This window comes from Marmota flaviventris, chromosome 6 (assembly GCF_047511675.1).
Source record: "Marmota flaviventris isolate mMarFla1 chromosome 6, mMarFla1.hap1, whole genome shotgun sequence".
NCBI lineage: Eukaryota > Metazoa > Chordata > Mammalia > Rodentia > Sciuridae > Marmota > Marmota flaviventris.
In genome coordinates, this window is record NC_092503.1 from 98,868,097 (window position 1) to 98,883,730 (window position 15,634).

The 15,634-nt window shown below is 34.4% G+C and overlaps 1 protein-coding gene across 4 annotated transcripts in view; it reads left to right on the forward strand.

Annotated features, from left to right (window-relative positions):
• Positions 1 to 1,356: 1,356 nt before the first annotated feature.
• The window catches only part of Hmgcll1 (3-hydroxy-3-methylglutaryl-CoA lyase like 1), a 138,306-nt gene continuing 124,028 nt past the window's right edge, over positions 1,357 to 15,634 (forward strand). For all 4 annotated transcript variants that reach the window (XM_027938272.2, XM_027938273.2, XM_027938274.2 and 1 more), the window contains exon 1: positions 1,357 to 1,464. In XM_027938272.2, the coding sequence (XP_027794073.1) occupies positions 1,357 to 1,464 (108 nt within the window). The remainder of the gene's footprint in view (positions 1,465 to 15,634) is intronic.

Here is a 15,634-nt window from a genome sequence, read left to right on the forward strand (position 1 = left end):
TATCCAATAACTGCATGACTTCACTGTAGCATCTCAGAGGACGCTCCAATCTAATCCATCCCTGGTCAAAGTTGTGAGGGTCTAAGATCTTATCTTCTGCCCCTTTTGGTGCTGTTTCACTGAAAAATCCTCTGAGCCCTCTTTCACCAGTGGAAGTCTTACCATCATACAAGTGGTAGTAATGTTTTTTAAAAAAATTCCTAATAGTAATTTCTTCTAAATTTATTTACACTATATTTTACAAGGTGATCTTTTGATACTTTTAGCGGGTTGTGGCAATGGTGTGTGCAGCAGTCTGCTTCCAGTTTATATTTGCTGCTGAAAACAGTAGGGACAAGAGGAAACCCTGGTCATGGACACCTAGCTGGGTTTCCAAGAAACTCTAGATACCCTGCATGGGACTATTCTTGACTGCATCTTTTCAGTTGCAGGCTGCTGAGCATACACTGAAGTTTTATAGTGCAACAGTTCAAGTGTGCTTGTGCTAGTGAAGGGGGCTGGGGTGAGTGCAGGCAGTGGTCAGCTCCAGAACCATCTTCCAAATTTCCCACTTTCTAAGGATTTCTATTATTTTAAAGTCCCAAGAACCTTTTTAAGGAATTTTCCTTTTGAATGGATCCGGGCTTCAATAACTTTGAGTCTTGAGCCATGTGTCTTAAAAAACATAATTCCATTTCAGCATTTAACTAGCAGCACCAACATACTGATCATTTATTGACTCTTCCCTAATTTAGGACCTTCTGTCTTTTCTTCTTCATTAGACTGTTGGTGTATACGTGTTTTAACCTTGTAAACTGCCTCAAGATTTTGAAGTACAGTTTTTTTTTTTTTTTTCTTGGTCATAAAAAATAAACTCAAATGAGCTAATGATGAAAAAAAATCTACACTGAGCTACACCACGTCTAGGAAAGAACAAACTCACTGATAGAAAAACGCATCCCTCCTTCCTTTCATTTAAGCCTGTTTCTTTCTATGTAAGATCTGAATTAGGTGAGAAGTGCGATAGGTGGGTATTGTGCTAGTAGGTACCGCCAGCCCTGAGTGTACAGCCCTTAGGAAAAAATGTGCCTTCCCTGAACATCATCCAGCTCAGTTCTTTGTTTCTGTTCTCTCCGGGTTCCCTGTGTCCGACGCAGGTACCTAAATACCCCTGTCCCCTGCACAGTCGCTGGCTAGTGCCTGCACTCCACCCCAGTCCGCGCCGCCGCAGTGCGCACCGGAGGCTCTGGGCTGGTGCTCGCCGCCCGCGCACAGGAGGCGCGCTTACTAAGACTAGCGCAGTTTCCCAGCGCGGTGCCCGCCCCGCATCATCCTGCAGGCTCCCTCCCATCGCTGACTGCAGCCCCAGGCCCCGCCATGGGGAATGTGCCCTCCGCGGTGAAGCATTGCCTCAGCTATCAGCAGCTTCTGCGGGAGCATCTCTGGATCGGGGATTCAGTGGCAGGGGCGCTCGACTCGGCGCAGGTACCACCTCGCGGCCTAGGGTGTTCCCACCCTCATGCACACTGCCAGATGGCCTCTCTCTTACCGACCTCTTAGTGCCCTCTTCTCCTTTTATGTCATCTCTGTGCCCCTTTTTGCGGCAGTCCTGCCTGTTGGGCTGTGCCCCTTAAAAGGTTTCCCATCATCTCTACTGTGAACCAGGATACTCGTTGCTACAGGTGAAACCCAGCAAAATCTCTATCCGTGACAATTGATAGGTCATCTAAAGGAAATGATTATTTCTGTGTTTTTCTTGGACGGAATGCATTATCTAATGTAATTTAAATACACAGGCATTTTTTTTTCAAGGACATTAATCTTATTCTAATTTCCCTCCTTAATATTGTGTAACAAAGATGACAAATGTGTCACAACATAAGGCAGAAAAAGAAATAAAGCCAACACAGAGGTTAGGAAGACATAGTAGGAAAAAATTATCCATCGGATCATTAATTGTCCCTGATGTACCTATGCATCAACAAGCTCGAGCAATCTTGAATAACAGTGTAAATAATGGCTATTGCAACTAAAATTTATTCCCACATTATTCCTGAAAGCCCATGTAAAGATAATAGTCTTTATCTACATAGTATCTACATAATAATAATTCAATACACTCTCAACAAAAGAATTAGATGAAGAAAAAGTATATAAATAAATTTACTTTTTAAAAAAAGTAAAAAGCTTAAAATTTATAAAAACTTAAAATTTATAACTTAAAAAGCTTAAAATTTATAACTTCACAAAATGTTAAATAATAGTAATAATTGTGGATAAATATTAAAACATGTTAAAATGGAAGGACCCTAATGAGGGCTTAGGTATTATTATCATTTTTTTTTTTTTATTTACAGGTGCTGAATACAACAGTAATCCCAATTCATCTTGTGAACTAAATAATAACTGGTATTATTGTAATATTTTAGTGGATAAGCATCATTTTGCTACGTGGCATTAAATCAACTATTCTAATATTAATTTTTCTATGATGTTTTCTCAGTTTAGTAGAGCAATATGTGCAATTATAATCTTTATAAGTAGGAATTTTGCAATTGTGGATTCATAAAAAGACTCTTTGTTCCTCATTCCTTAAAAGAGGGCCAGGGCCTTCTAACTCAAAACCTGTTGGTGTCAGTGGTAGAGGGGAGGGCAATCCTTGATCTCACAGGTTTACTGGTTTGTTTAATTTTGTTGAATTTTCCTATATTCATCTTATATTCTATTATTATTTTTTTGTACCAGGGATTGAATCCAGGGGTACTTTACCACTGAACCACACCCCCAGCTCTTTTAAATTTTTGTTTTGAGATAGAATCTCGTTAACTGGTTTAGGGCCTTGATAAGTTGCTGAGGCTGGCTTTCAACTTGTGATCTTCCTGCCTCAGCCTCCTGAGCTGCTTGAATTATAAGCATGCACTATTGTGCCTAGCTCCTACATTCTGTTTTAAGCTTTCTATTATAACTTTGTTAACGTTCTTAACTTCTCTGTTCAGTCTGCACGATAATCAGAAATTCTTCACATTTATTTCTCAAGTTTGAGACAATATGACTTGGCTTTTATTGCTGGTGAAACTTATATTTCCGTGTCTCCCTTTATGTTCTGATTTATGCATTTTGTGGGAAAGCCCACAACAGGGTAAAATTGATAAAAGATAAACTAATTTGGCTAAATAAATAAATGTCTACTTTGCCCTATTTGACACAGAAGCAATGCATTGACAATGACTAGGATTGCTGATGAAGAAATACCATGAAAGAAAAGGGATTCTGGGACTCCCATCAGCCCAATGTAGACTTCTTGTTCCTCTATGCAGAAATAGCTAAACCCTCTCTAAATATCTAAATATTTCCTTTTTACCCTCCAACCATTCTGTCAGGGAAACTCCTATGCATCCCAAGAATATAGTTTAAAAGTTACTTCTTTTGTCCAACAGTTTATGAATAATTTTCTTTTTGTTTCAATTCTGTTGAACTGTAAGGTTTTTTTTTTTTTTAATGTCTCTTCTTATTTGAACTCACAGCAGCACTGATACCTGACACTTGGAATTATCTCCTTCCCGGGCTTCTCTTGTAACAAACCTTTACTGCCTTAAGCCCTGCCTCTCTGGTTCCTCAATTTCCTTGGCAGGCTGAGCTGCCTTTATTTGCCTGGTTCCTCATGAATTATCTGTATTTTTCCCAGAGCTTCTTAACCATGTTCAGAGTTTCACTTATTATTTGATTGTATGTGTCTTGCATATTTATATTCCCATCTTTCCCTTGAGCTGCAATCCTGATGTTCAACTACTCACTTGATATCACTACTTGAATCTCTCAAAAGCAATTAAAACTCGAAATTTCCAAAATTATATTCATGTTCTACTTCTTCCAGCCTTCAGCCTTCTGTAACATGCCCTACTGCATGGAGGGCCATCACAATTCATTCAGTTATTCCAAGGCACAAACCAAAAGCTCATTTTCCTTCATTTTCCTCACACCCAGGGTATCACAGAGCCCGGCAATTTTCCATGTTGAAATTCCTTCAAATGCACCTGATTTTCCAAGTTTGCTGCTACCACCAATTTTTATTATCATGCATATGAATTATTGGATTGTTCAAGTTGTCTTTTATTTTCCATGCATCCCTCAATCCACTGTCTATATAAATGAGAAATGGTCATTGTTACAAATAGAATAATACTATCCCCCTATTTCACAGCCACCTTTCAATCATCATTTCTTTTGGAATGGATAACACATTTTTTTTAAATGCACTCTCTGAAGCTTCTCTTTTCATTGCATCACTCACCAACATCATCTTAAACTCTTCTCTCTTGTTCTTGCCACTTTAGCCACAGTGGCCTTCTTTGAGTTCTCCATAAATCATGTTTCTTTTGGAAACATGGTATTTGCTTGTTTTTCACTCTCCTAGAAAAATTCTTTCAACTAATTAGTTTCTATTCAACCTTCAGCTATCAATTTGAATGTTACTTTCTCATGAAATATTTCCCAAACTCTCAAGGTCTGTAGTCTGTTTTATATTTTCATTGCATAGTGACCTGTTTATTATGTATAATATGGCTTATATATCTGTTTTAGCATTATTTGATGTTTAATCTCCTGGCCAGACATTAAGTGCAATAAGAGCAAGGAAACAATTCATCACTCCATTCTCAGTACCTAATGGAGTATCTGGTTACAGATTTGATGTCCAAGAAGTACTCACTGAGGGAACAAATGACTGTTAAATCTACTAGGCCATAAGCATCATATACTTCTGAAATTCTTAACATTTGTTCAGAGTCTAAAACTATGATTGGCACATTGTAGTACCATAATAAATATTTGTTAAATTGTTAAAATTAACAATCGTTAAATTAGTGAAAATCAATAAGAATTAGAACATGTAGAGTTTGCTCAAAGTGTAGATGGATATTGTCATTGTTTAAACTTTTCATTGCATAGAAATATTACCTTTCTTTATGTAGTCTGACCCTTACATTGCATAAAGTTTAGCAATTTAGAGACCAGTAAAGGAAAGGCTTACTCTACCATGGGTCCATTAATTCACTTCTTTGGGTCAAAGTATATTTGCTAATGAAAATAGTTTTTCAGAAAATTCTCTTGATAGACTTAAGAGTTTAAATTTGCTCAATCTGTGCCTAAAGCTATTTCTTAGGACCTGGTTTATTTTTCATACTTGTCTACACTTGTCTCTGTCAAAATGGGTATAATGAAGCTGGTTTAACTGGTTTGTTATAACATTTTGATTAAATTTCAGGTTCTTGGTTTAGTAATATCTCTTCGATTTTCAAGTACTGCTTAAACAGTAATGAATCTCCTCAATATTAATATACCTTGCTTCAACCACAACAACAAATTCCTAAGACCTAAATTCTAGCACAGTGTTTCAAACCTATTATATTTCTAAAAGTAAAATTTTAGATTATGTGAGATTGACTTTAGTGTTATTCACATTTGATTTTGATCCTTCATGTTTACTGTCAGTAAAAATCATAATTCAAAGTATGGAATTTAATCTGAATATATTATAATTTTGCTTAAATTTAATGAAAGAGCAATGTAATTATATACTTTTAGATTGCAACCTTGTAGCTGTTAGTAAATGTATTAAGTACCTTATGATTATTGGGGATCAATTTTAAGATAGGAAACAAACTACTATCCCACTGTTTGTTTTCTATTTATTTTGTACATTCTTCCTTCCTTCACCCTTTTTATTTCTTATTTTTTGGTATATCTTAAATACTTAAGTTTTAATATTTAGTTTTTCTCCTTCATTAGCATTTAGCTAAATGCTATTTGTATTATACTCTTAATTGCTAACTATATCAACACACAACCTAGGTTTGTTAAAATATAATACAAAGTAGTACTAATATAACTTATTAAAATGAAAATATACCACAATAATTCTATTTACTGCCTTCTGCTTTTTATTTTCATTGTCATATATATTCATTCTCTATATAGTATATTTACAAAACATGTATCCAGTTAATATCTATTTATATTTGTGTGCATATTTCCTTTTCCTTTGCTTTTCCTTCATTTTTCATCTCTATTCTTACTTTCCTTCAATCATAAATATTTTCTTCAATGTTTTCTTTAGTAAAAAGCCTACTAGTGATTTATTTCAGTTATTATTTGAAATAATGCATGCACATGTGTATAACTACACACACAGATATATAAAATGTTCATAACTGTAAATGAACATTCATATACACATATATCCTATATAAAGAACTAAAATACATGACAGCAGTGCAAAGCTGCAAACAATACAATTAGGTACTTTCCCTACTTTTTGTTAATAGTGTACTTTTCATTCCTTGTTTTGGTTTCTAAGTGTATAGTATGATATGTCTAGGTTTAGTTTTTTTCTATCTGCCTAGGTAAGAGTTTGTAGCACTTCTTAGATCCATGACTTAATGGTTGTTGGCTTTCTTACATTAATTGTTGTGTTCTGCAGCATTTCTTTTTTCTTCATGGTCAGTCTGAATATTTTCTTTTCACTTATATTTCCTTTCACTAATCCCCTCTTCAGCTTTGTCTAGTTATTGGTAATCTAATATATTGAATTTTTAATTTTAATGATTGTATATTGTATTTAAAGCATTTCTCTGAGATTTCTAATGTTAGACTTTACTTCTCTGACACAACTCTATATTATCATGATTTCTAAATATCTATCAGAATCACTTTAAATTCCATTGCTAACTTCAATATCTAGGTTTTTAGTCAATCTGTCACATGCATTTTCCCTCCTGTTATGCTTATTAAATTTAGATTGTATATTAGACATCTGGTATGAACTATGACATGGTTTGAGGCTTTAAATGATACTGACTTTCTCAAGAAAGATTTTTTTTTTCTTTTTGGCAAGCAGTAAATGTATGTTTAATTATCTTAAATCAACAAAGTGCTTAGCTTGTATGAGGTTGGGTCTAATTCATTGGCTAAGGCTTGACTTTTCCCATTCACCCTTGCTTTTAGTTTGTAGCCTTTCAGATGTCCTAGTTAAAACCTAGGGTTTTTACTAGAATCTCTGCTCCCTGATAGGAACTGAACTCAAAATATTGGCTACATCGGAATGTTTTGATACATTGTAGAATATTAAAATAAGATTAAACATTTCCATAAACTGAAAAGTGATCATTTCTTTATTATGAAAACTTTAAAATCTTTAATCTAGTTTTTGAAATGCACAGTTCATTATTGTTATCCACAATCCCCTATTGTGCAACAACAGAACTTCTTGTAGTAACTGTAAGGTAGTACTGTTTTTTCATCTCTTTCAATCTTATATTTATATTATTGGAAATAATATATGGGAGATAACTAAAGAGACTCTGTTCTTTTTTGATTATTTCACATTCTTTGGTGAAATAAGGTATGTTACCAAGAGAATGAGTCTCAGCAGTCTCATGGTGCCTGATTCTTTGAGTGTCTCAGTATCAGCCAAGTCCTGGATTTATTCCATTTTAAGAGAAATCCTCATCTCTCTAACATGAGGATTCTAACATGAGATCTTGGTGCCACCTTTTATTAGAATTGATTTATATGCACTTTTGAAAAAAGTTGTAGATCAAGGCAAGTCACATTTTGATTCCTGAAGGGAAATGTCTACATTATGCATGCTGAGACCAAGGCCAGAAACCCTGGGGCTTATGGCTTAGTCTTTGTGCCATTAGGAAGTTTGCTCCTTGATGTTTTATAAAAGCTATAGCCATTTGTATCCTCCTCATCTTTTATTTCTTAATCAGTTAAGATTTGTTATTTTGTGTGAGTTTCCTATTCTAAGGACTTTTATAACTGTACAGCTACTACTATTTAATTCTCAATATATTCCTGGCACTGCACAGTTACTAAACATGCAATAACTCATTTAATCCTCACAATAATACTTTTTAAAGATTTAGTAAATGTGGCCCAGAAAGTTTAAATAACTTGCTTATGGCAAGCAGCTAGTAAAAAGCAGAGCTAGGATTTGAACTCAGGCAGCTCTGATTCCAGAGCCTGTAGCATTCACCACTACTCCAGTGCTTTCTTTTCTGTTGACAGGAATCACCTGAGGTGTTTATTAAATATGCTGGAAATTCTGATTCAGCTGCTCTGAGTTGGAATCCAACTGTCTTTGTTTTTAACTTCACCCATTTGTGGAAAACACTGTGCTGGATGCTGCTGCCACCCTCTACCTACCCTTGTATCTGCTGTCGGGTCTGCTGTCATATCATGTTTCCTCTCATCTGTCTTTCCAGAACTCCTGGCTCCTGCCCATGAGAAAAAAAGAAAAAAAAAAAAAAAAAAGACTGCTGTGAGTTTTGACTTCCCCTCTGTCCTCTTTGAGGTTGAGACTAGAGTTCAGCCTGGAATAGAATTGCATTGGATACAAGAGGAAAAACAACTTGGTTTCCAATAAATTTCCTGTTCCCTTCAATCTTCAATACTTTCTGTCCTTGGATTTCTGTTGGCTCCTGTGTTCCTTGCTTTCTCTTATTCCAGCTGGCTTTCACATCCTTCCCTCCCCCCTACTCTGTGCTCTTGTTTTTTCATTAGCTCTGAGCTCCTCCAAGTTTTCTGGCTTTCTTTATGCTTATTCACTCTGTGCTGTAACTTTCCCTGACCCTTTCTTCTCTCCTCTTCTACCCCCTTGCACATATAACTTTTAGTTCTGTTTCTTTTTATTACCCCTAATCAACCAAGGAGCTAGACTGCATGGACCCATAACTTTATGGGTCACTGTCATATAACACATGGTCTTTAAAAGAGATAAAACAAAATGATATATTAGAGAACTATCACTTAAACAGAAAAAATGCTTACTCAAAAGTGATTGTCCAGCCTGCTTGAAGCCTTAATAAGAAAAGCAATGTTTAGAATACTATCTTCCTACCAGTTTCCTGACTACTGTTAACCTAAATAGGTAATGCAATTACTGCCCAGGTGAGCTGAATTTAACTTCTGGAAATACTTTGTTTGGTTGACAGTACACTTAAAATGTAGGTCTATACAAATGTCTTTAAAACAGGTCTTGCCCTCTCTCTCTTCATGTACCAGGCTGTCTTAGACATCAAGGTAACCCTTCTGTGCTCACGATTAGCTTTTGTGATCCTTAATGGACAGTGACATGGGACTATTTGAGTAAGGTCATCTAGGACATTTCTGAATATTGACATATTTTTCAACAATGCAGAGCTTAAACATAATCATTTACCTGGCAAGAAACTGTTTTTAAATCACCAGGAGTTTGCCATCTTAGTGATCAGAATTCAGATGTAAATAAATACTCAAGTGTTTAAAATTTCTTTTCTTGGATCTAACTGTGTTTATAAGTCAATTCATATGCTATTTTCTTACAGAGACAATATTGGGGAGGGAATCTTATTCCCAATATATTCATTCTGAAACCAGGCTTTATATGAAAAGAGTTATACATGAAGGTGATGTTTAGAATTATCATGTTCATGGATGTTTATAATTTTTAACTGTTATTTTTTATATAATTTACACGAATGCCAAGTAATAAGATTAGTGATTAGAAAGGCTTTCTAAAAAAAAATACAAATTAACCTAAAAATACAATTAACCTAAAAGCACAATTAACCTAAAAGCACAAAGCTGTAAACTTGTTTTAATCCAGTGCATGGGAAGATAGTGAAAAGAAGAGTAGTCTTTGTGGGAGAGGTGAATTTGAGGGTCAAATGAGATTTGTATAGGTAGAAGGTATTTCTGGTCAGAATAACCTGATTGAAGATTTATGTACAGGATTAATAGAGTGGAATCATGAAGAGTTATTCCTTCAAATACACACACACACACACACACACACACACACGCAGGCACACAAACACACAGTATGTATAGGTGTAGAGATATCAATCTCTGTGTACATTCATCTATCTAATCTACCATCTCTTAAAAAAGTTTAAAGCCCCATAATCTTAAAAGTTGCTGCATTATTTTTTTTTCAATTTGATTTGAGGATTGATGCTAGTTCACTTTTTGTAAGTGTTGAAACTGTGTTTCTCTTGTATACTTCACCTTTCCTCTGCCCCCACTAGTTATTATACAGTGATTAGTAGAGCCATCCTTGTTATCCCTACCAAATATGGCTAAATAGATTGGAATATCTCTTTATTAAGTATATAAAAGTTGTATGGATGGATTGAGGGCTCAGCTATATTTTATGTTCCTTTTTGTTATTCAGAGAATGTAAATATTTATACCCTTATTAAATGCTTGTTCAAGTAAAGAGTTGCATATGATAAATATAGCAAACATCCATGATATCTACATCAGTTGAATTTAGCCAACTCAACTGCCTTTTAATTGGCAAAAATATATGGATTTAATTTCATGAAAAGTATTATTGCCATTATTATTATGGTGCTGAGAATCCAAGGATTGTTTTTAGAGTATTAGCATCAGTAGTTTTAGCTCTTTATTATTTTTCATGTTGGACTAGAATATCAATTTTGAAATCCTGGTACTCTAGGGAGTTAAAAACTCTTTTTCCTTTTTTTTTTTTTTTTTTTGCTACCCTGGTAAATGAAAGAGAAATTAAAATCTAGCTTTTAAATCATTTCCCATATCTGTGCTTCTATTGGGTTAATTCACACAGTGCACAATGTGCATCTTCAGGACTCTCCATTTTACAGGAGTACAAACGCCAATGGGTATAATGATCCCCTTGGGTTTAAGCAGCTTCTCTGTTGCAGTGTCTAAGCTATGGTCTCTGGTTTTGGATTCCATATTTGGACTCGGTCTCCCACTGATAGTGAGCGCGTCAAATGTCACCTTCAGCTTGTAACTTTCCAAGTCATGCTTCCTTGGATTTGTGAAATAAGGGAAATACAGATGGCAGGAAACTTCGACTATATAAAAACTTCTTTAATGCAAGTTTTACTCTATGAAATCAGCATTTCAGAAAGTCTTTTTAGTGAACTTTATTAACAAGCAATGGGGTCTAGGAAGCTTGGCAAACACCGAGGCAGGAAACCCCAAAGAGAACATGTCTGTCAGACGTCTTTCCTTTTGGGGTTTCCTTCCAAATGTTTTTGGATTTTAAAGGAAGTAGAGTGGCTCTTTGCCACCACGTTCCTACATCTGTAACCCACTGGGTGTACAGAGTCTGGCGTTCACTTTTAAATTCTTCACTCAATCTGTATTTATTTTGCTGTGAAATAGAAGCTGATCATAGGTTAATGTCAGAGTCAAAATATGAATCTTATTTTTGTTAGACACAATTTCTACTTTTTTGAGAATTTTGATATAAGGGCTGAGAATTTTCTAATTTTTTTTTTAAAGGATATGGGACAGTTCTAATCTTACATTTTACAAAAAGTTGTGGACCTGGTCAGACGTTAAAACTGAGAGTAATTTGGTACTCTCTTTGCCTAGATTTTAGGGTTGTGTTCAAAAGATATTTCCAAGTCCTTTGGAGAAACAGATGTAGTTATTCAGGGTTTCACTGGTGAATGTCTGTGATCACTTAACTCCCATTCCCTTATGACAAGATTTTAATATTTAATTTTATATAATTCTGCTGAATGGATGCTTTAGCAAATATTGAAAGGAAAAGTTGAACTAGAGGAGATGGTTCATAAAGCTAACAGAAATACTCATCCCCAGAGAACTAGATCTCTTAAATATGAAGAAAGTATACAGATGTTGACTTTTTAATGTGAAAGATATAGCAATAGTTTATTAAATAGAGTGTCAATTGTTTGTCTTAATCAAAATGCATTATTTAGGGGAAGTAAGAGTATTTTGTCATACTTGCTCCAGATTTGCAACTGCCTTGTCACATGGAACAAATCAAAGAATTTATGCGATGCAAAATGCAGTTAACTGTTAATACAATATTATTAGGGAGAATTTTAGAAATTACATAATAATAATAATATCAACTACTCTTTATCAGGTAACAAACTTTTTTCTGAACTGTTTTAGTTCTGCAAAGACCATCTGTCATTCTCACTTTCAAAATGAGGAAAGGGAAGTTCAGAGTTGATGGTTCATTCCCTAGACACTCACCTGTTGGAGGTACTGAACTTGAATCTATGTCTGGTTCTAAAGTCTGTATTTTTTCCCCACATCATGCCAGTCTATCAACCAGTAGGAACTTCAGTTATAAGAACAAAAATGGTACTCATATTAAAATAACTTTTTTTCTTTTAACATACTAGTGAAGTTCTAGATGAAGTGATTAGTTTAAGGAGTCATACTGAAGTCCTTTACAAATGCGTAGGATGTTGTAGCCCATGTTCCATTTTTAATTCATTTTGAGACCAGCATTTGCAACCTAAGATGGAAGGAGCACAAATAAGTCACCTCTATTTTAGACACAGATTATTCCAATTTATTCAAATGATCCCACAGTTCCTTGTAACCTTTCATGACTTTCTTCTTTCACCCTTTAGATGCTACTCTACCAACTCTCCTTCTCTCCCCACCCACAGGCAAATAGCTTTATAGGATATTTCTGTTACATACATCTTCAGTAAGTAGCTTAAACTTGGGAAAAGTACAGTTGACTCAAAGTCATCAAGAAAAGTCAAATTTTATTAAATATATTATTGCATTTATACCAGATATTGAGCATGTAGACTTCTTCATATGCATGTTGAAAAGTCAAAAAAAAAAAAAAAAAAAACAAAAAACTTCTTTTGGAAAATCTATTGGTTTCATTTTAACCATGGAATATTCTTGTCCCTAAGAGGCCATTCAAAACCATAATGTATACAGCAAAACCACACCATAGTGAAGTAAATGGAATGAGAAAGGTTTTATTCACCTAACAGATACAGAAGTACTATTGTGATATTTTGAATGGTCTTTATTAATCAGACATTAATTATGTGAAGCATAGAAAACAATAGTTTTCAGTCATTTGTCACTAAAATATAAAAGTAAGATAATAAAACAAATTGTTCATGATTGATTATAGAATAAAAAAATATAATATCTGAGAAAGAAAATACAATGACAAGACAGTTATTCTAAAACATGCAACCATTCCCTGAGATAAAAACTTCAGTGTACTTCCACATGGAAAATGAGGAGGTGCAGGAACTCCAAGCCAATCAAAGAGTGAAGAACAACGCACTGTCATGACCCTTTGCTGTCCTTCCATTTCTGCTCAGTATTTCTAGAAACTGCTGAAAATGCAGAATGTCAGGACAGCCAGGAGTTCCTTATTCCCTATTTCAATAGCTTCACATTTGTCTTCTCCAAAGAAGCAGCTGTCTCTGATGCCACACCATGGTCCTCACACGAAGCCACAGCCTTTAATACTTGATGTCACCTCTCCATGTTGTATAAAGGCAAGAGCAGGAGAAGCCAAGCCACCTCTTCTCAAGGGAAGGGAGAATAAAAATATGATCCTTATTATTAATTTTATTGTTAGTTCCTACTTAGCTAGTTTTGATATAATCACATGTAAAACTTGGTACTGGCTTATTTAGTTACTCAGACTTCATGTTAAATTTCTTCTGACTTCAAATTCCTAGTGTAGTTGGAGACATTTTCTTTTAATCAGTAGGGACAGTAGAAAGTGGACACTGAGAACATTTCCATTAAGTTTAAAATATATAAAATGGGCTGACATATGCTGTAAAATAATGATATTTTATCAATTCTCAGGAAGTAAAAAAAATAAGTCTGGAAAATTAAATTTATGCATAAACAATAAAGTATAATTTTATATGCAATGGAAATTATAGGAACTGAAAATCAGAAAAAAAATAACATACAGCTTTGTTGTTTGTATTACTGTTGTGGCAGAGCATAATTACATTTGGTCTATAGGGTGTGTGTTTTATATTTTACATTTTGGTTTCAATATTCCCCCTCCCTAGCACATATCAATACCATTTAGATCACTAATTTATAAATTGTAAGTTATCAGCAACTAAAAATTTGAACACTGTTCAAGTGTTTATAAATTTTAATTGCTCTAGTTTTCATAAGGAAAGTACAAAAACTAAAGCAACTAATGACTATAAAACCAGAGAAATTTATGGCTCATAAATTTTTTCTTATAAATAAATATGAATTTATTAACATATATATCTCCACTGAAATTGATACCATTACATCCGACCTTTGAGAGTGTGTGAATGCCTTCTTGTATGTAGATTTATGTTTATGAATATATGTATGTGTATATTTGTCACTGTTCCGTCAATAGTGATATATCAAAGCATATTTTAGTTTTAGAGTTACAGCACTCAGGGTAAATATTGAGTTGACTATTCTGTAGATCCTGTAACATTTGAGGACATTTGTGTATGAGATCAATATAGTAAGAACTGAGAGGGACCACTGAAAATAGGGTGGGTAGGAGAAGGCATTGTTTGGATGGAATCTCTGTTGTGCTTGCTGTGTCTGTTCCATCTGTTCTGTAGTTGATGGCTTAACCTATTTTTCTGCCATTTGTGAGTGTCCTGTTACTTCAAAACATTATTTCAAATAAGCTTTCAAATACTAATTTTAAGTTACTTGATTTGCTATTAAAGGACTTTGGACGATAGGAACTACTTTCACCATTTTTTTGACCAATTCTGTGTAAGACAACCATTGATACTTCAATCTCTTTCTTCCACATGAATTGAACAGATTCCTAAAGACAGGGGTGTGGAGGAGGCAAATGATTGTGAGACCTTCCCTGAACTATCATTTCCCATTCCTTCAAAGCCTTCAGCATTAAAAATAGTGTCTCTGTGAATATGTGTGTATGTTCATTTATGTGTGTGTGTGTGTCTTTCTTTCAGTACCCTCTAATATATGTAGATGCTCCTAGTATTGATTTATAAAACATCACTAGAAATTTAAAGAGGGAAAGAAGAAAAATGTTGAAATGACTTGTGAACTTTGTAGGAAGAAATTAGAAATTGTTATTGCAACTGTGCAATTAGAATAATACTGATATAAAAATTGGAATCTAAATGTTTAAGTAGTGCTACATTATATTGATAGAGGAATTTTATTGCTTTTCCAGTTAATGGTGATGGACTGTTATTTAAACATAATCATACAAAATTTTTTTTAAAAAAAATAGTTTAAGCCAGAACTCTAGTTCTCAAACTGTGGTCCTCAGATCATCAGCACCACCACCATCTGTGAGCTGATTAGAAATGCAAATTCATGGACCCAGACTGACCTAATGAATCATTATCTCTGGAGATGATCCCAGGAAGCTGCTTTAACAAGTTCTACAGGGGATTCAAATTTGAGAACCACTGATCTAAAAAGCCCATGACTAAAGGCTATTATGATGTATACAGGAAACAGCTGGGAATTAGGAGGCTGTTTGTAGGGGCCTTATTTTCTTATTTCTTAAAAGGAAGCTTCACTGGCTTCACTAACAGATTGTAGGACAAATAAGATAGAAGTTTTATAATATAACATAATTTAGTTATGTTCAGAGTTCTTATTAATGTCAACATCTTCTGGTAAAATTTACATAATATTTGTTTAGAGTAAACAGTTTATTTAGGATGATTCAGTTTATTTGATAAATTAAATAATAACTGATGAAATCAACTATTTATATACAGAATAAAATTAAACTTTTTAAATTACCTGGTAAATTGTGCAGAGATTGATTTCCCCAATAGAGATTTAGTTTACAATAGGAAGGTAC